We start from the raw sequence: 20,841 nt of genomic DNA, 5'->3' as shown, positions 1-20,841 counted from the left end.
TTAAGAAATACCAAATGACCTATTACAGACTATTTGTACACTGCCTTGGCCCTGGCAGACCCCCTCTAAAGTTCGACTAGAGACCCCCTTCCCCCAACTAGCCTAGCTACTTTTTGTAGAAGACACAAAGGGAAGCCAATAGAGCAGAAGATGGCTGACCTACCCGACTTCCGAGTAAATCCATGCTCATCGTCATTTAGTTCCACACTCGTGGACTACCTGGGACCAGTTAACGTAGAACATAGTAATAGTAGTTCTACTTTTATATGTATACAAAAAATGAATATGCCACTAAGTAAGCAAAAGGCTAATAATAATTTGAAACAACCAGTTTTAGATGAATGTAATGAACGTAACGAAATAAAACACAACAAACCACAGTTTTATAAAATAAATAGATAAAGTTCAGAATTTTTATTCGTAAGCACCTAAACCTAAACTTTAAAAACGTGATCAATTGATTAAACGGTTGCATTCCAATTACAACTTCAATGAATTGCAGTAGAATTAATTTCACAAACCTCGTTGTCAGTTGCAGCCATTTTACTAAAGTCAGGCGTATCCATTGAACACCAGCGTATGAAATCATTATCTCTGTTAATAGCTTACGGTATGTTTTCATACTGTATGTTTGTTTTCTATTATCTGTTTGTCTGGGATCAGCCTACATTTTGTTTTATCCGAATCTCGACAAATTTGACGACAATCTGCGATCGATCTAGGGCTAGTTAATTTTTAAAGGGACAAAAAATAATATTAATTTGTATATTATAGCCTACATGCCTCACTTTCTATCCGAATCTCGACCAAACTTGCCCCCAATGGCACAAAAACTCGCATTCATTTGCAATATAGGCCTAGTGCTTAGTATAATTTACCGTACTAAGGCACACAACATTTTTTCAGTGCCATTATTATGTAAGAAACTATATAGTCGGATGATGCACTTTCGGGGTACCCTCTAGTTTTAGTTATTTGATTATCTTACCCTTCTTTTACAAGGTGTTATACTGTATACAACATACATACGTTTAAGGCACTTACTATGCTGAGTATTTATGAAAATATCATTTGTTTTGAAGTGTGAAATCTAAGAAATCACTACCAACATTATTATATTAAAATATTACTTATGTACATTTTACCCTAGAATAGCCACGACGTGCCCATATTTATACAAACATATGACGTCATACTTGTTGTCGATAATATAATCTGAACATTATAGTATTAAACATATTAGCCTAAATAATTCTAATAAACGGTATAAACAAAGGCATGTATTAATTTACAGTATTTGAAAAGAATAGAAAACATATATATATATACATGTTTTAGCAGGCGGTCCGAGTTCGAGTCTCGGTACTTTTTCTCATTCTCACAGATTTCCTCATCTTTATCGTTTCAAATTAATTAATTAAATTTCAGTATATCACCGGGCGGTTTAGAATTAATGTTCTTTGCCTGATTTGTTTATATACATGTTTTAGTATAGGTCTCCTATTTATTATAACATATCTAAAAAACGTTGTGTTGCACAAGCACGGCATCAATTGAAAAGAATATTAATTAAATATACTTTACTAGGACTAAATCTCAAATTAAAGATAGAGGGTGCTGTAGAATAATCACATTCATCCGAGAATGGTAGTTTATTATGTAATTAGTATTTGTTTTATTATTAATTAATTATTTATTAATGCTAAAATAAAACTCTACATTTTCTTAAATTTTGAGTTGGTCGGGCTCGGGTGAATTTTTTTTAGGTTTGCTAAATATTTATTTTACTATATTTTGACAAAATGCATTTTATACTTGGTGCTATCGCAGTACGGTACCTTATGAACCTGTGATATATTTAAGATGCAGAAGGCCTTCCAAGCTGCCTAATAATGCACATTCGAATTACAAAATAACTATAGTGTTTTTAGATGTATCATAAAGATTGAAAACATTATTTTATTGCAGTGCTCAGAGATTATGGGTCTTCAACAAACCAGTTGTGTTATGTTCATTGTACACCTATGCTTACCGCCATCAATTTCCGCGTATATTCATTCTTTTCTGGCATTAATCGAGATAAATAGGCCTACTATACTGGTAATTAAAGTACAAACAAAATGTAGTTTAGTAAATTCACTCTGGGAATTGATTGTACTTCCCAAGCTAAAACATATTTTATCAGCCGTTTATTTCGTTTACATCTGGTTCTTAAATAGATTATCGTCATAACCCTCAAATTGAAGCAATAGTTCAGCTCACTCTAAAATGTAGCAATTAATTGAAACATTGAGGAAATAATTTCTTCCATGACTGAAACAACGACTACATCATCAAAGACTTCTTAGACTAGCTTGCCTCTTTCAGTCCTATACAAAATTCCTCAAATGCAAATGTCAAAAATTTATTATACAAATTCTCGATGTTTTCTGTGTAACGGTCCCCGAGAATCTCTCTGATTGATTTGACGAGTGGTTCTTCAAATTTCTAATAGTAAAAAAAAACAACAAACAGTAAGTTTCAACTTTTGTATGCTTAGGCCTAAGTAGGAAAAATTAATCATAAAATCAAATAAAATCCCTTTTATACAATCATATGCTTTATGTAAACACGTGTTAACTTTAAATTTGAACGTATACGCCTATTTATACAATTTCTTGTCATTAGTGAAACTTAGTAGGCCCTATATGCAAAAGTTTGAAAATGATTCCTTAGGTTTTGCATTGTTTACAATAAGGTATTAATTAAAGAAGATAGAAGATAAATAAATTTGAAATGTTCAAATTTTACTTTTAAATATATTCATGGTTCCAATTGAAATAGCTAAACTATAAATCAAGGAGAGTTCTTTTCCGCCTAAACTTCATGAGGAAAATAGTAATTAACTTAGACTGAAAAGCGCTCTCACCGTGATCATATCGACTGTTACGCCATACTTAGCGTGGTTCCCGCCTGTTTCTCTTAACATTTTACTCATGCTGTCTACATCGTCTAATTTTTCCAACAACTCATCAAAAATATTCATCATAATTGCAGCTTGGTTTTCAAATGCTAGACTAGCCATTAGTTGATCACGTGACTGGCCTTTTAAGTCTTTGAAGAGATCTTGATATTCTGGTTCAATTTTAAATAACCTAGAAAAAGCAATTATTTTATATTAATATAATTTTTTACATTAAAAAAAGAAGCCAATCACATTGAATAGAATTAAAATGAGAAGCACAGACGATACGATATATGTACATATACTGTACCATGTTACAATTAATAAAATCGAATGGAACTATAAATACAATATCTTTTTTTTTTTTTTTAAACTACTGTAAGCTGAAAATAAAAAATCAATTTTCACATCTCTGTATATAAAAATAATGAAATTAATACCGGTAAGTAGGCCAAATAGGATAATAATAAACCTACAAATTTACATTAACTTCAAAATATGTAACAAAAATAGAGTGCAATAGGAAATAAAATCATGCATGTAATTTCAACAAAAAAATAATTTCTCCAAAAAATACCCTAGATTTTAGTCAGTCGGGATTAGGTTAAACAATGTTACTATAATATATATATGCCTGTTTATAATTGCAGTTGGTTCTCTAAACTTGTTTATAATGAATGTATATTAAGAAAACACTATCCTACTGGCGAGGACATTACCTTAATCTAGTTATACTACGTGGATTACAAACCGATGTAGTATGACCGGATTAATTCCTATACATTTATAACGTTAAGTATTAGTTGTAGGCCAAGTAAATACTTCAATTTCTTCAAGGATGATCCAAATATTAAATCATGGATGATCATCTTAACGTGATAGTGTCAGTATAATTGAAAATGTCATTTCTGAAATATAGTTAGTGCTTTACCTAACCAATAAGATCTTCTTATCTAATTGTAATACTTTTTCGAAGATACATATTCTTCGTCTTTCAAATGAGAAATCGAGACGTAAATATCATAATCGTTAGTAAATCGCTATGGAAACTTGTTCAGTAGCATGAAATATGCGTTTTATAAAACTATGCCTACAACCATTTTACATAAGATTCGTTGTTTTTGGTTGAATCAATCAATCAATCAAAGTGGGAAATGCAAAGTATATCAACTGAAATGGAAGTTCAAACAGCTTATCTAAACGAAGTTTCTATCTGGCCTGAAGATATTTACATAATAGTAGTGTAGCGCAGTGATTTACTAATTGCATGGTAACAGTATAACATTGATACTTTACACACCCTATACGCTGTTATATGAACAAACGTAAGAATCTTCATGATTTCACACGTCAGTAAGAAATATAATACTGTGACAGATACGGCATATTGATTTCCTTTTTTATTAATTGTTAACAATATTGTTAAATTTGTAAGAACGCACCATACGGTAGAAGCATTACAAAGCAACGTGAATGTAAGAAGAGCAACAGTTTTATCTTTGATCTTAACAGTCAATCAAACTGCATATACTCGTTTTTTAACTCGTAAAACCTGATACTGTACTTATTCATTTTCTCCAGCACAACAGTTGTTTATTAATATTCTAATTTATGACTCGTCTTGTGAAAGAAATTAAATTGAATATTTGTAAATATATATTTGTACCTTTCTTGTTTGTAGTTATGATTTCCTTTTAATGTACATACTGTCTAAGAAGTCATTTACCTGATTTTTATGAGTCCAAATAAATAGTTTGAACTGTTTTTCTTGATGAAACCGATAGGCCTACCGAAAGGAAATACATGCATACTTTTATTATGTTCTCGAAAGGTTACTTATTTGACTGGAATGTTATGTAATTGATTTATATATATATATTTAATATCACACTTGTTTTTAAGCATACTTTTAATCTTTTGTATCACCTTATTTGTGTGGTCTGTTTATGCTTTAACATATTGTATATGTATACCTGCAAAAGGAAAGTCAAGTTTCCAGTTTATGGACGAATAGAAAAATATTGAATCTATAAAGGATTTTTTGTCCCTAAATGCTGAGATTTTATTTAGTGGATATCCATATTGAAGTTTGTGAAATGTGGCGGTTTGGTAGTCTATCTCTCAAACCTTGTGGAAATTGTCCTGCCAAATTTGTTTTAAGATATTTTTGTCTGATGCATTAAGTCTTTCATAAATTAATAATAAGTGTTTCCCTTTTTCCTATTGAATCAACGATATGGCGATTTTTTTTAATTTTTTTATTACACCTTATTTATAGAGTGACAGTGGCTGTGTATACTAGTACACCGGGGTAACCCCCTACTCGTCTCTAAAGATGTACTAGGTTCTTTAAAGTGCACATGAGCCAGATGTGTACACTGGACCTACGGTTTATAGTCCCTATCCGAGAAGACTCGTTCTACCACCAGAACAATGGAGCGAGTGAGACTCGAACCCTTGCCGATGTTAATATGGCTCGTGCATTTCGTCATATATACATAGATCGTCCAATAAGCTTTGCTTCATATATCATCGTAAGTGCTGTTTAACCTTAATTCTAAAGAAGTATTTTTCATGGATAGTGGTAAAGACCTTACTACAAAGACTGTACCGTACTTTCGTTATTATGTGCATATTATCCTTAACAATAAGAGAATACAAACACGAAACCTGATATGTTACTATAGAGTGACATTCTTGGTGACCACCATTCAATGTGTAATTGACAAATATAATTCTTTATCAATCTGAAACTGGGTGCCGCCAGTTGCTTCCAAATTAAATGTCATATTAATTTATAATTCAGTATAAATGTATGTCCTGCACGTATTTCTCGTTTGGTGTTTTATGTCTAGATTATTATGAATAATCTTAATGTCATGGGACACTGAATTTAATAAATTTCAAAATGATCTTCAATTGGCTGAGTAATGTTATATAAAGGTTTGTTTAAAACAGATTTTTAAAGATAAACAGCTAATTTTAGGCTCCCTCTGTTTAAATCAATGAGTAGTGAATGGACTAAAACGTTATAATTACGCACCATTCAAAATAAATAATTTGCTGTTATACATCGGATAGTGTTGTCAAACATAATGTAAAAATATTAAATATTATCAATATATATGGTATAAGACGAAACAATTATATTGAATTAAGTAATAATAGATCGCAATAAATCGAAACTTAATCATTAATACAGTACGCGTACAGACTAATAACCAAGTCCCTTATTTGTACTATAAGTTTGTCTTATTTTGAGGGGAGATTGTGGTTAAGATCCTTTGGCCATTTGCTCTAACCTTTTCTGATGTCATAAAAGCAACTCCACTCCTAACGATTGTGTTTATATATAGAGCAATCTATATGCATGTTTATCATGTGAACGGATTGTCACATATGGGGACGTTGATAAAATTTGCTATTGGCAACCCTTGGCAATTCGCCTAAATCAATAACAAACATAATAATGGGATAACATTTGAGAAAACCCGACTATAAAGATGTATCGTCACGCCTATAATGTAAACTCAATTTGCTTTCAACAACAACAAAAGGTGTATCGTCACGCCTATAATTTAAACTCAATTAGCTTTCAACAACAACAAAAGGTTACAAAATCACCATTTCTAAAATAAATTAAATCAAAACCAGTTTAAGATGGTATTCTTATATTGGTAACATCAACATGGTCTTTATTAATATAATTAATATTAAAAGTATATTACATACAATGTTAAAAGATATGATACAGAATAATGTATCTTTAATGTTACGCAATTCTTGAAGTTCATCTCATGAAATATTATGTCTCCAGTGAATATTCAGCGGCTATTTCAATGATTTTTTTTATACAATCATTTATATGCGATACATATAAATATACTATTATAAACACGTTATGTATAAGTTATATTCAGAGAGAAGACACGTACTGTTTACATAGAAGTTGTTACAGTTATTGATTACCGAGTTAGAGGTTTGTCGGTAAGATGTACGTTTTATGTGTATGGTCATTGAAGATGAATTTTTAGTCGTGCAAACGCGACTCTACAGCCCACTATGTCGGTCGGTCGGCTGGTTGGTTGGTCGGTCGGTTGGTCGATCGGTAAACACTAACTCAAATTTGAGCACGCGACTGCAGCCATGTATATGGCCTTGTTTAAAATCGTGTTTCTTATCCGTGTCCGATTTTCTTTTAATATGTTCGTGCTCAACCAATTATCTTTTGCAATTTTTACTTTAACATTGCGCTTGATGACAAGTTCACATCTAGTATAATAAATGGCCGAATTGTAAAAAGAAATAATTATCTTAATTTATCAAATCAAATGGTTAATAGTTAAGAAAAGTTTATTTAATCTATTTAATGGTATTATATTGTATTGAACATTTTAATTTTTTTTTATTATGTAGGTAATACAATTTAAAATCAATTTATTTGCAAATGCATGGAGATATAAATGTCAAAATTATTATTCAATTTGAAAACGTAAAACGACAAAATAATGAGATCCGTTCGAATTGTTATTGTTATTACCATGGTAATGGTTAGTTATTGATTTTGATTCTCAATTCTTCTCCTGCGTTATAGCGATCTTCATTTGATGTTATATAAAAAGATATAATATGCATAGTATTCCGTATCTTAAGATTATTGTTATCGTGACATCTAAGGGGGAGACGGCTTTATTAGCCACTCGCCTCAATGTCTTCTCCCCGGTTGTAGATAAAATAAAATCTAACTGAACCATTGAAAGGCAACGTTAAACACCAAACTACAGTTTCAAACATGGCTGCAGTCGCGTGCTTAATTTGAGTTAGTGTTTACCGACCGACTGACCAACCGACCGACATAGTGAGCTGTAGAGTCGCGTTTGCACGCGATTAAAAACAAACAATTATAATATATTGTTACTTTTAATAACGGTGTTAACGCCCCCATTATTTTTATTATTGATTGAATATGTTATTTTAATGTCACGAAATAGTTATTCATTTCGACCAAATAATTATTTACCTTAACAAAGTAACTGTAACAAATAGTCAAATTGGCTGCCAGCCAATGAGTTTGTGACTGAATTTAACCGTTTATTTTGCCTGTTTTCCTATAGAAGTACCGTAATTAACTTTATTAAAACTATAAAATGGCCTATTCAAAGTGTTAATTATTATTAATCATAATTATTCATGTTTTTGGAGGATAATACATCTTTAAGTAATCATCATGAAATGAAGATTACTCACTCAAGCAATCAAACATGATTAGTACGTAAACTATCATAACCCATCGTTATTGTGAAACATGTAGTAATGAATTTTCCAATTACAATTATGATACTTAAGCATTCATGGAAATTGGAGTGGACATTTTGATCAAGATAGGAGATAGCCCTATATAACAAGATAATAGATTTAACCGGGGTTTACCAAATTACAGAAGTCTTTCGAGATTTTAATGAGTTTGTGCTTAGGCCTACCCACTCTGTCATATAGAATATAGAAAGAAACCGAGTGGGGGTCTGAAACCATCTATTTAGGCCTATGGCAATATAGGTAAATTAAAGGGGATGATATTGTCATGGCATCTACGACAAATCCAAATTGATGGCAGGCAGTCGGCCCAAGTCGCGCGCAACCGAACAATTGTAATTTATAAACATCAATTAATTTATGTATAGGCTTTTTTTAAATAATTGCACTACTGCTCAATGATAATCCTAAGTATTATTCAAAATAGTTCGACTGTAACAATTCTATTCTTACAATGCTATTATTGCATAGATACCACACGATACTTACTGTTAGACATTTACATTTGTACGTTCACACTACTTAAACTCATAGACGATCGTTGCATGTATTCCCCGCCCCTCGCAAACAAACTGAAAACGTACACTCAACTTATACGATGTTTACCGAGAGAAGACGTAAAAAGTTGGCACCAGGTGTGTTTATATTAGTATGAAGTTTCTTGTAGATATACTTTACTCAGTACTTATCTGGTCCACGACCCCTTTCTAAGCGGAGTAGCCCCTTGAGAGATGAACGCTAAAACATAATACATTGAACTCGCGTGAATGAATACTGTTTCAGTAACTGCAGCTAGTCAACCGAAGAAGAACCATGCCAATATACAACCTCGCATCTGCAGTCGCTGTTTTACTTATTATCTGTTTGAAATTTGCTGCTTCAAGCGAGGTAACACTCGCTGCTAAACTAAGGTAATATATACATCAATTGTATTCATTGTTTTTTTTCTATTGCCTTATATCCAGTTTTCTTGAATGATTAGTTATTTAAACGTATTAGTCTATTCATAAGTTGCGTAAAGAAATAGGTGAAAACGAATTCAACGGAAAAATGAACCCGAACGTTTAATTGATTTCAAGAAGGACTGAACCATTCATTCTAAGCACGATTACAATTTATTAGCTTCATCTTTCCATAACGAAACTTCAATTTCTCTTTACAACGTTTAAAATTATATTCCCATTTCACGTTATATTATAAACAATAATACGCGGAATGTACGCTGTACGACTGTGTATAAAATAATTTGTATTGAATGTTGTATTAATAATAATACGTATGCTTAAATATAAGTATACCTATGTAAGATATAGTATATACGCATTATGTATTACCTTTTCTATGTTTTATATTGCCTGATTAACCTATAGGCATGATACTGAATTGATTGATAACTGATCTGTTAGTCTCTTTACGTAATCTACCGTATCCATTTCATTCATTTCATGTCTACACTGGATATGTCCGTGTAATATTTAACAAACATTTAATTAGCATAATCAATAAAAATGTCTGAATACTTAATTAGCATTAATTATAATTTTCTATGTACAGACACCCTGCACTGTATTTCAACATATTGCATTATCTGATGGGTGTCATGCAAATTATGTAATACATTGTGTACCATATCACATGTGGCGCTAGTTAATGTCATATATATAATATAAAAATTGAATCTGTAACTCTGACAGAGTGTTCTAGATGGCATATGATAAATAAATGCCGATTAAAAATAAGCGGGCCTTCGAGTTATTAATGAAGGCTTGTCTGACCATTCCAACATTATCGAGAACTTGTTTGAATAACGTCAGACTTATGACATATGATACAGGCGTCCCATGTGATACTGTAATACAGAATATATGTATGATACTCGACAAGATATAGAATGCTTCGAAGTATTATTATTATGCTTTGTGAGAGACCCAGTTGTTGAATTAGTTTTAGAATAACTGCTCATAACAGATTACCGGCCGATATGATTATAACAATATTGTTAATTTTCAATTATAACTAATTGCATAATATTATTTGAAATAGGAGTTATAGCCGTAAGCGTTGAATCGGAGTCAGGATGGGTGTTTAGGTAAACGGTACGTTTACAGCCATGAGGGAAATAAGGCAGGATTACATTATGGCATTGAAATATAATTTATGTCATTATATAATATGCATGTTCCAGCAAATAAGACAATTTTGCATAATGTCATGAATTCTCTTGATATCGTTTTGGGTGGATGTTCGATGTGCATTTGTACGCATTTAATATTCACAATTTAACGTTTCTCTAAAAGAGGAAAGATCTTGAATGTCGAAGTGATGAAGGCCGTGGTAATGACCATGCAAATATAAACGCCGCAATGCGTCACCCGGCCGTTCACATTTATTAGCTGTTATTTCCCCCAAAAGTGTTAATATCAATAATCATTTGCGACATTATCAAATGATATGTACATAATTTTGTTTTTAGTTGTCATTGTCTTGTTCTGGCGCAGTCACGTGATGGATCTTTTACTACACTGCGGAAGATGAAGACGGTCAAGGTACGAACACCGTCCTGTTATGTTCCTACTTGGCTCACTTCGAAAACGTTACAAGATTACAAATGTCATATCGCCGAAACAAAATGTGAACGAAAATGCCGACAAAAAGCAAATGAGGTGTTTTATCGTCGAGGTGCACTGGAGATGAATAAAAAGATTTTGAAGAAATCGTATATCTGCAAAAAATTACCAAGCAAAGGCGACTATACACTACAAGTTCAGTACAACACGTGTAAACAGAAATTAACATTTAACTTGAACAGAATCTCCTGTTGATATTCCGGGATGTTGTTTATGATTCAAATGTCAGTATTTCAATTTGGTTTTACACGGTGATATGTTCGACCCAACGATTTAAACTTACATATGACATGTTTACTCATGACATCGAACCTACATATGACACAGCTATTCTTTTTATACAAAGTTTCTAATTTGTAAATAATCTGTTCAGTGTTAGTAGATTAGGAATGCCTAAAATTGTTAAAATAAATACTAATAATAACTTTTTAAAATAGTTAATTACCAAAGCATCTTGGCAATATTTTTCTTTTTAAACGAGTGAAAAATCAATGGTTGTTTAATTAATTTGCACTCTAAAAGAGTGGCCCTTAAGTACACTCCTGAAAAGAATGACAATGTACTCTAAGGGTGTATTTTCACTTTTTAAACATTAAAGGGGTAAGTGCTTTACAGTCATTATCAATTCATGTTGAAGAGATTTTAACGATATAGTGCAGTAATATTTATGTACATCGTTGTCAAGAGCTCCATTTATGGAGCCAATGAGTCAACCCCAAATATATTTGATACACAATCAGTTTATAACTTTATAGAGACTTGATCTATCGAGACTTACACGGTATTACTGTGAAGGGAAGGTCATTAGCGATATTGTATTTTATTATACTAAGATGATCAGGTTCTTTTTTACATTATCTTATGTTTAAACGTAGTGTGTATAATTGCTAATCGAATTCATAAGATTACATCATTTACTGCCGCAAATGAAATCAGCCGTAAGTTTATACCCATAAATAACCGAACCTAACCTTTTAAATAATTGGAATAGTATATTATAGAAAATAGTACGTTGTGTGGAGGTGAAAGGTGAAAGGGTGGGTGGGGTTTTGGAGGTATTGGGTGGATGGGGCGGAGTGGCAAGTTTTAAAAACACCGCTGTATATGGTATCATCAATTTAGTTTGCTCGTGCACAGGTTATTTTATTTAATATGTGGGAAAATTTGAATTTAAATAATGTAAATAAGTAATTGTAACCCACGTTGCCTCATTAACTGTATGGTATAACTTCGTCGCGTTGGTATTTAATTTAAATGTGTGCGGTACTAATTTTAGTTTGTTGTTAATTAGAGCACGGAATAAGGCCGTAAAATACTTGAGTCTATTACTAGAATTCATGTAATGAATAATTTTAACTTTAAAACCAAACTTCTATTTACATTGAAGAGATTCAAGCAATCAAAATTGGGACTTGAAGTAGAATGTATAATAAACAGGTAAATAACAAGATAAATATTTGAAACATTAATAGAAATGTTGACTAATAAATAATGTTAAATCCGCCAAAACAATTGGAACAAAGACTATTTTTTTAATCTTTACATTACTTCGACGAATATTAAGATTGGATTGAAATGTGATAAAGAAATACGATAAATATTTGAGTCAATTGGAGAAAACAATATTACATCTTTAAATTTGAAAGTTATCAAACAATCAAGTTCCATCGACGATTATTTAGATTGAATTAGAATGTATATAAATAAATAAGATGAACAATTAATATTTACAATAAACAATGTATCAATCAATTACGTCGAAGATTATCATGTAGACGATTGAGATTGATATGGATTCAAACCATACTTAGCAAATCTAGATACAAGTACCGAGAATCGGATTTGTAAACGTAGACTGCATGTTTATGTTCAGCCAAGAAATTCGCCTTAATTGTTAAGATATCATTAATTCTTCAGTCTTAAGCTTTATTAAGTGAAACTAAAAATACTTCGTTTCAGAATGTAATGTCTAAATACGGTATGTAATAATTACATGTAGGTTTGTTAAGTCATTAATTTATATCACTTGTATTAGCATCATTGCTGTGTATATAAATCGTGTGAAATCATATATTTTATCAAACGACCCCATCCGTATGTGCATATATCTTCATTATCCATCCAACCTTGATCATCTATGTCATGTTATTATAATACTAAACTATTACTTTAGAACGATTTAGTTTGTTTTTAGAAAATGATACGTGAGTTACTCATTAGTCTTGCAGGTTGTTACGTTTCATACAGCTATTTTAATTTGGTTATCACTCATCTATTCACACATAAACAATTCGGCACTAATATGAGAGTGCCTGACAGAGCACAAACCTAATTTGAAGCGTAAATTATAGAAAAAAATAACGTTTTTTGTTTTTGCCAATGTGAGAGTTTCTGCAATTTTATATGAAGGCGTATTGGATAGTCTATTGTACACAATACAAATAAGGACGATTTATTTAAATGTCAAAGGCACATTTGGCCGCTCATATGCTATTTAAGTTATGATGTTTTACGATTTTGAATGAAATGATCAAGTTTATTAAGAGCATAGCGATTATTATTTATTAATAATTCTTTTGTTGACAAAAACCGTATTATAAGTATAATAAACTGCACAGCTTTCAAAATGTGTTTTGATATGAGAACGGAAATAAAACCCTCAGCTCCACCAGGTAGCACCAACAATCATTTGCAAACTTCTACATTCAGCTCATTTAATGACCTCTATGTTTTTATAAGGCAAGCGATTACATACTATTTTTGTTTAATTCTTTAAAATCTAATGATGTAAATACACTATCTTGTTTGTGTCCTGTATGCAATGTATTACACGGGAACAGTAAAATTCCACTTAAGGAAGAGTACAATTTTACTCTTTCCTGACATTACTAATGTTGCATAAAAAGTTTATAGTTAAATCACGTTATATAATTCTTTGAAAGTTGTCAAACACACCATGGGATTCGGATGAACAATTTTTTATTTCTAACTGCGTAAGCATGGCTTCATTGGCTATAATAAACCACGTCCGCCAGGCTATAAACACGGCTGGTATATTTTTATGTTCAATTATTTCCATGTATTATTTGTACCGTACGTTTACTATGATTAAATTTCAATTTTGGTATTTGTTGAGGAATTCTACATTATAATTAGTATCGATTTGTTAGAGTAATAATAATATAATAATGCATATAGTCAAACATGTCCACATCCTAATTCCACAACTGCTGACAATTGTTACACTTTTACATGCCAGTTTATCGATAATATTTAGATGTAAATCCTAAAGTGTCGAAAAATAAGTCTGAAACGGAAATACAATTATAGAGTAAAATATTTCCAGTGTGTTTTGTGACTAGATGCATAGAGCATAGTAAGATAAATTCAAGAATGTGAGAGATTTAACTTCAAGGGTATTTAGCTGTGTACATACTGTATAAATAAATCAATTAATAAATGGCAATAGAAGAGATATAGCGTTAATCAATCTTTATAGAATATGGTAAAACGCCTAGTGTATCTTTCAGTCATTTTATGAGTTGATTTTGTATCACGTGTTTTTGTTATTTTCTCTTAAGCTCTATCTACACTATCAAACTTTATGTGCCATATTTGGGCACACCACACTTTTTTTGTCAAACAAGTTTGATAGTGTAGACAGAGCTGAAGTTAACGTTTATATTATACGATATTTCTTTAGAAAAAAAATTAAAGATTGAAAAAAAATAGATTGATGCGCAACGCAATGATCAGGAATCGCGAATGTGGCGTCTATAACTGCTCTGTTTCTCTCAATAGCCATAGCCATTGTCTCTCCAAAAATTCACGACCAAACTTTAGGCCAAAGCCTCTTGGAGGAACAATGTTGGCCTAGATGTATCGACCATAATGTAGGCTTAGCTGTCCTCTGTGTACACCATTAGAAAAATGCTTGTTACGTTAGTTATAACATGTCCAACGCATTCTACATTTCAGAGTGATCTATTACAATTTTTAATCGATTCAGATATTTTGAAGGTGTAAAAATAATGCATATGCTTATAATATTAATTTGTATTCGTTCGCATATCGCCAAGTTATATAATCATAACTGCAGCACCTATTCTGTAAGATTGTACGCAATTAGCCAAGGAATGTATTGCGATAAATTGTAATTGTAAAATAGCGGTATATGTTGGAGTCATTCTATCTTGATTTATGTCGACAATGTCAAACCAGTTCAACAGACAGACGAGTGCATATTTTACTTAATAAACATTAAACGTGTTTGTTTCAAAATATATAAACAAGCTTGTTGTGGCTAATCTTAGGGATAGTCAATACTTTGGATGGATTTATCGAACTCAGCAATGTTGCAGCAATAAAGCCTTTATAGAGCACAGTATGCTTACCATTCCTCAGACAATGATTGACCTTTAACCTAAATAAATATTTCGAAATTAATTCATAACATATGTAAGATCAACAAATAAAAAACATTGCTAATAAAACAAGTGGTTAAATTTGCATGAGTATATATGCAAATTAAGGTTAGAGATAAAAGATTAATTTAAGCAATTTGACACTGCATCGGTTTTTTGCAACCAGTAAACTTTATATTCGTAAAACGCAATGTTTTCCTTTCCCCAATCATCCGACGCTTTTGATTGGTCAAATTAAGTGCGTTGTGTGGCGATTGTAAAAACATATCGCATCTCGCTGTGTTTGTATGCGGTAGAGTATGTACAAACTTGTACAAAACAAGGGTATAAAATGATAGAAATCCTATTTTTATAACGCCTCTCAATGTATAGATAAATCCATTTTATTTAAATTTGTATTCCTTACAATTCTAATAAAGACCGTCGTTTTATCTACCATAACCTAGAGAGTACAATTAACACTGTGGGGTGGGCAGAATGCCAAAATATAGCCTAGTATCTCGCGCACAGTAGGCCTAGACTCTACAGCCATTCCCGTTGTTGTCTTTACTCCTCTCAAAATATACTCTATCATACAGTCATTATAAAGTTATTTTGAAATATTTAACTCGTGTTTGAAATTATAAATATTCCAGGGATTATTAGTTTTGCAACATAGACATTGAAGAGGGCACTGTGTAAAGGCATAGGAAAATTAGCGCCCCCAGGCGGTATGTTATGATGTTTTGCCACCATTCCTTTCTAAATTGTATTAACTGTCTTTTCTGGAATTGAGACATACAAATACATTAGTGATGCGAAAGCTCACTAATAAAGATTCAAGAGGAAAGCACCTGATTAATTGGAACAGTGGGTGTGATATTAATTACTTCCATCCATTATTATTTCCATTTCTATTAATATGACTATGAACCAGGACCGGATATAGCCTGACCTCTATCGACCAGTATTGAAACAAAACCTAGGTAATATGAATATTCATGAGGTACACAACTGGCACTCATATCATGTTTACGTGGAATAGACAGCCCCTCAACAAGCTCAGCTTTCGAATGAACTTTATTCTCAAGGTGGAATGTGAGAAAGGATATTAACATTTTTCAAATCATTAAACTTTTATGACCAATTTACATTATTGATAGACTAATTTACCAAATTTGTTGACATGGCGTTAATAATTAAGGATAAGTTTTAAAAAATACGTGTTTAATTTTGAAATATCTATTCTCGTGTAAAAAAAACAAGGTGCCGAAATTAGAAATGCATTTTTTTTCTGGAAAGCTTAATTCATATCATTCATATCATATCTAATTTTATGTGGTTTTTCTGGTGGCATAACCATTTTTTATAGTTATCTCACCTTACTATCTTCGCTTGTTTTTTTTTATATTTCGTAAGCTCTTTTAATATGTGACTACATTCTGGCAATGTCATGTAGTTTAGCAAAACGTGTATAAATCTACCTAATACAATTTTACAAGGAAAACATAATGTAATGTAACATAATCTTCTTTTTATTGTTACTTTCATAGAAACATGTTGTTGTATGGTAGTGTAACTAGATATCACTAATGATGATGCGCTAATGTCGCCTTTTAACTATTGCCAGTAGAAATTAACGCGAGTAGATAAAATTCCCTCGGGTTACACATTCTCATATATCCACCATTTAAGTGCTCAGGAATTAGGCAGATAAAGTGCTCTTGATCTAAATTCAAATGGTTTACCCCAAATAGGTTAATGTTTTGTAAATATTTGTTTTATCGCTGATTTCCCTTTTACATCAGGTACATCTTCTTAAAGTAGAACCCTCAACAATTTATTACACCTCTGTGTTTTACGCAGATAACTTGTTCAAACCTAGAGCAAGACAGCATAAAACATGTTATCGGACAATCAATTATTCCTGTTCTATAAATAGTTGTGGGGTAATTCCCACAGGTTTGATCGACTTTATTCTTTCAGTACCATAACAAGGTAATCGATGGCCTAGCGTCGAAAGAGGACGTTACAAAAGCGCATCACCATCATAGAACATGTAATAACATGCATAGAATAAATAAAAGCACCATCCGGTATTCACTCAATTTGTGTTACAATCTTTCTTTCTTTCTTTTAATTCAATATACAATGGCCTCTATATTTATTTTTTAACATGTAGACATTTAAATCAGACATATATGTTTAGTAGTCGCGTGCAACGCGACTTTACAGCTCACTATGTCGGTCGGTTGGTCGGTCGGTCGGTTGGTCGGTAAACACTAACTTGAGCACGCGACTGCAGCCATGTATATGGCCTTGTTTCCTAATGTTTTTATAAAAAGGACAGTAAAAAAGAAAATGTTTTTCATCTTCTAAACTTAATTGATCATATACATACACATACATATTCTAGACTCTCGGTTAATTTTTTAATTTCGCCCCTTTTCAATTTACAGGTTATTTCAGTCAATATGTATTTCCATCATAACCACAACATCAAAAAAAACAATTATAATATTAATAAGACGAAGGACGTACAACAAAGGCGAAGCCTGAAAACTGTTGTACACCTTTACAAAAATGACAAATAAATAATGTGTTAGAGTTATATACCCGGATAATTTTTTTTTAGTTTTTTTGGGCACAGTTATCGCTAAAGTAGGACCCAACTTACTCGTGTAGTTAACTACGCAATGAACGGGCGTATAGAGAACGCCTGGTGGTGCAGATTCATAGATAATTCATAGACATAGATAACTCGACAACCGGGGGTGGTTGTACAAAAGCATTTCAATATGTATACTATTAAAAACAAAATTCTATGAAATTTGTATATATGTAATATAATCTTAACCATAGTGTGAAATGTAAAAATACTTTAATACAACTAATATACATACAAACAAGGGGCTAGAGATCAGGATTTCCTGTGTACAGTATGTGCGTCGTCACAGTTCACTAAACAAAACAGCTACCATAGAGGGAGATGATAGATTGACGTTTCCGATGTTATAATACACCCATACACGTAAAATATAGAGGGCTTACATTTTTTAGTCCACGGCCTACGGTAAGTATAGCTTAATGAAATATATAATTTAGCCTGCTGAACTAAATGACTTCAGTCGAGACAATGTTCAATGATGTGTTGATAAGCAAATTATCATTAAGCATATTGTTTTGCCAAATAAAAAAAACTTAGTCTTTTATAAACAATAATATGGCTATATTAATACCGTATTACATTAACCGTCAATTTTGGATGATCAACAGTGCTAACAAGCAAATCGATATGTAGACTCCTATGTCGTTGGTGGCGCAAAACGAATCAGTAATATATGTAGGGGGCGACAAATTACAAATAATACTGGCTGAAGTAACTTACTGTTGTATGCTTAGAACATGGTAAATTAGTAAGAAGAAAGTAATAGCCTATATACCAGTTGTTATTTATTAGTGATGTTTTTCCTGATGATAAAAACACAGACAAAGGTTATTCAAATAATTTGTTTTTAAAAATAGGAACAAAATCCGTGTTTTAACACACCTCTGTGTCTTTTGAAATGACTAAATGTTTTGTGATACTGTATGTGCACGCAATAAAAGACCTGTGTAAAACAAAGTTAAAATGTGACATCAGAACAAACACTGATGGCGATCGTCCGTGCGTATTCCAACTATTATACCTACTATTTTACTATTCAGTATAAGCGCGATACATTATAAACACGTGTTTTTAGAGAAACACAAACTGAATGATATAGCTTGCCTATATGATATTTGCATACTTTATATAGAAGTACACAATGGATGTGAACAATCAAACTGTCAAGCTAAACAATACCGTTCCTCCTTCGTTGAGAGGGCTAATGATGGATATTGATTATTTATATGACAACAGCTTATTCTGCAACATTAAATTAGTGAATTCATGATGATCTCTCTGCGACCTGGTTGTAATGCAGAAAATATGGCCGACATGGCCAAAGATTAGGTGTTAAAAAATGGTGCTCTCAGCTCAATGGAGTACGTCATGCGGATATGAATATTTTGATTAGTGCTATTATATTATAAGACCAGGTTATTAGATAGATTATATTATACAATTTTCATTTTTAGAGTAGACTTACTCTAATTTAATCATGGTTTTATACCTATAATTATTTAGAAACGGGGAAATTCATATCATTTTAAGAGATATAAACGTCACATGACATGGAAATATTATTACTAATATTGTTGTCATGGAAACAGTGTTATTTGAATTATCTGCGCGATGTTACTTGAGCTAGATATTGAGCATTGTAAATGTCGAAGCAGCTCGTCACTTTAAATTAGTTTGTATTGTAAGGTAAATTGAGGTAGATATTTGATTACTATTATTATGGCTGTCACTATTGTCCATTCTCAGCATCATCATTACTTATGTTTGAATAGAAAGCGTTACGACTACAACACGCACACGACTAGTCGACCGTGAGTAACATTGAATACAAGAAGAAGATTTACTCTAGAGTATTTAAAAATAAGTTATGTTACATTCTTTATCTCATTATCGCAGCTTTTTGGAAATAAAGTAAGGCTATCTGTTTCTATGAACTCGATATGACGCCCTCTATGATATAGATTGTGGTGGAATTCCTCTGCTCCAGATTCAGCCGAAACATCAAAATTAAGACGGAACAGACACCACTTGTTAACCGCAATTACATCACTAAACATTTCTTCTGTCCACAATAATTCTGTCTGTCTACGGCAGTGGCTGTGTGAGCTAGTTAGTACACCGGGGTAGTATCCCACTACTCGTCTCGAAAGATGTACATTTTAAAGTGCACACGAGAATGTTGTGTACACTGGTTTATAGTCCTTAACCGAGAAAATCGTTCTACCACCAGCACCATCGGAGTGAGTGAGCCTCTCGAACCTTTTCCATAAAACCTATAAGGATTACGGGTACTTTATCTTAAACCGCTCACTCGTATTATATTATATATTGTAGGGCCCGCGGCAGCCAGAGTACCTACAGCTCCTATGAATAATGACATAGGCTGATGGACCATTTACACTTATTAAAGTAACCGACATGTACATTATTGTACGTTTCAATTCTAACTGAAAAACCCTGTTCTGGCGAATCTTGAATCCGGTACCGTTTGAATGCTACGGTATGGCCCTGCCTTAACTGCTCGGCCACTGGACAGTACTAAATGTGACGTCATAAATAATTGGTATGGCCAAATTTGTGAACAAAAGAGGGAGATTTCTTTCACAGAACAGACCGAATAATTAAAATCAAATAAATATATTGAATTACCTTAGAAAAGCATCCGATCCTACTTCGTTTAAATTTCTTTGCACTGCTTTCCATGATTTTTGAAGACTAAACTTGTCACGCGCAGTAAATGGTAGTCTCTTGTCAACAGGCGCTTGTTTAATTGGTGTATCGTTGAACGGCGTGTTGGAGTTTCTACCCTTCTCAACTGAAGAGGTACACCCCATAATATATTGTCTTATTTACAATCGTGTCGCCAAAATGTAAAATTATCTTCAC

The 20,841-nt window shown here is 32.2% G+C and overlaps 2 protein-coding genes across 2 annotated transcripts; one reads left to right on the top strand and one right to left on the bottom strand.

Moving 5' to 3' along the window:
- Positions 1-1,727: 1,727 nt before the first annotated feature.
- On the bottom strand, positions 1,728-20,806 carry LOC144851890 (globin-like). Its single transcript, XM_078709542.1, has 3 exons — positions 20,605-20,806; positions 2,909-3,134; positions 1,728-2,487 (listed from the first exon to the last, which is right to left on the bottom strand). Exons 1-3 carry the CDS (start codon positions 20,787-20,789, stop codon positions 2,350-2,352), a joined length of 549 nt encoding a protein of 182 aa, XP_078565668.1. The 5' UTR covers positions 20,790-20,806; the 3' UTR covers positions 1,728-2,349.
- On the top strand, positions 8,824-11,337 carry LOC144851891 (uncharacterized). The gene is made up of 2 exons (XM_078709543.1): positions 8,824-9,168; positions 10,731-11,337. Exons 1-2 carry the CDS (start codon positions 9,071-9,073, stop codon positions 11,077-11,079), a joined length of 447 nt encoding a protein of 148 aa, XP_078565669.1. The 5' UTR covers positions 8,824-9,070; the 3' UTR covers positions 11,080-11,337.
- Positions 20,807-20,841: the final 35 nt, after the last annotated feature.

Source organism: Antedon bifida, chromosome 9 (assembly GCF_963402885.1).
Source record: "Antedon bifida chromosome 9, ecAntBifi1.1, whole genome shotgun sequence".
Taxonomy (NCBI): Eukaryota; Metazoa; Echinodermata; class Crinoidea; order Comatulida; family Antedonidae; genus Antedon; species Antedon bifida.
Note: the sequence above shows the minus strand (reverse complement) of the source record. Positions and strands in the feature narration are given on the sequence as shown.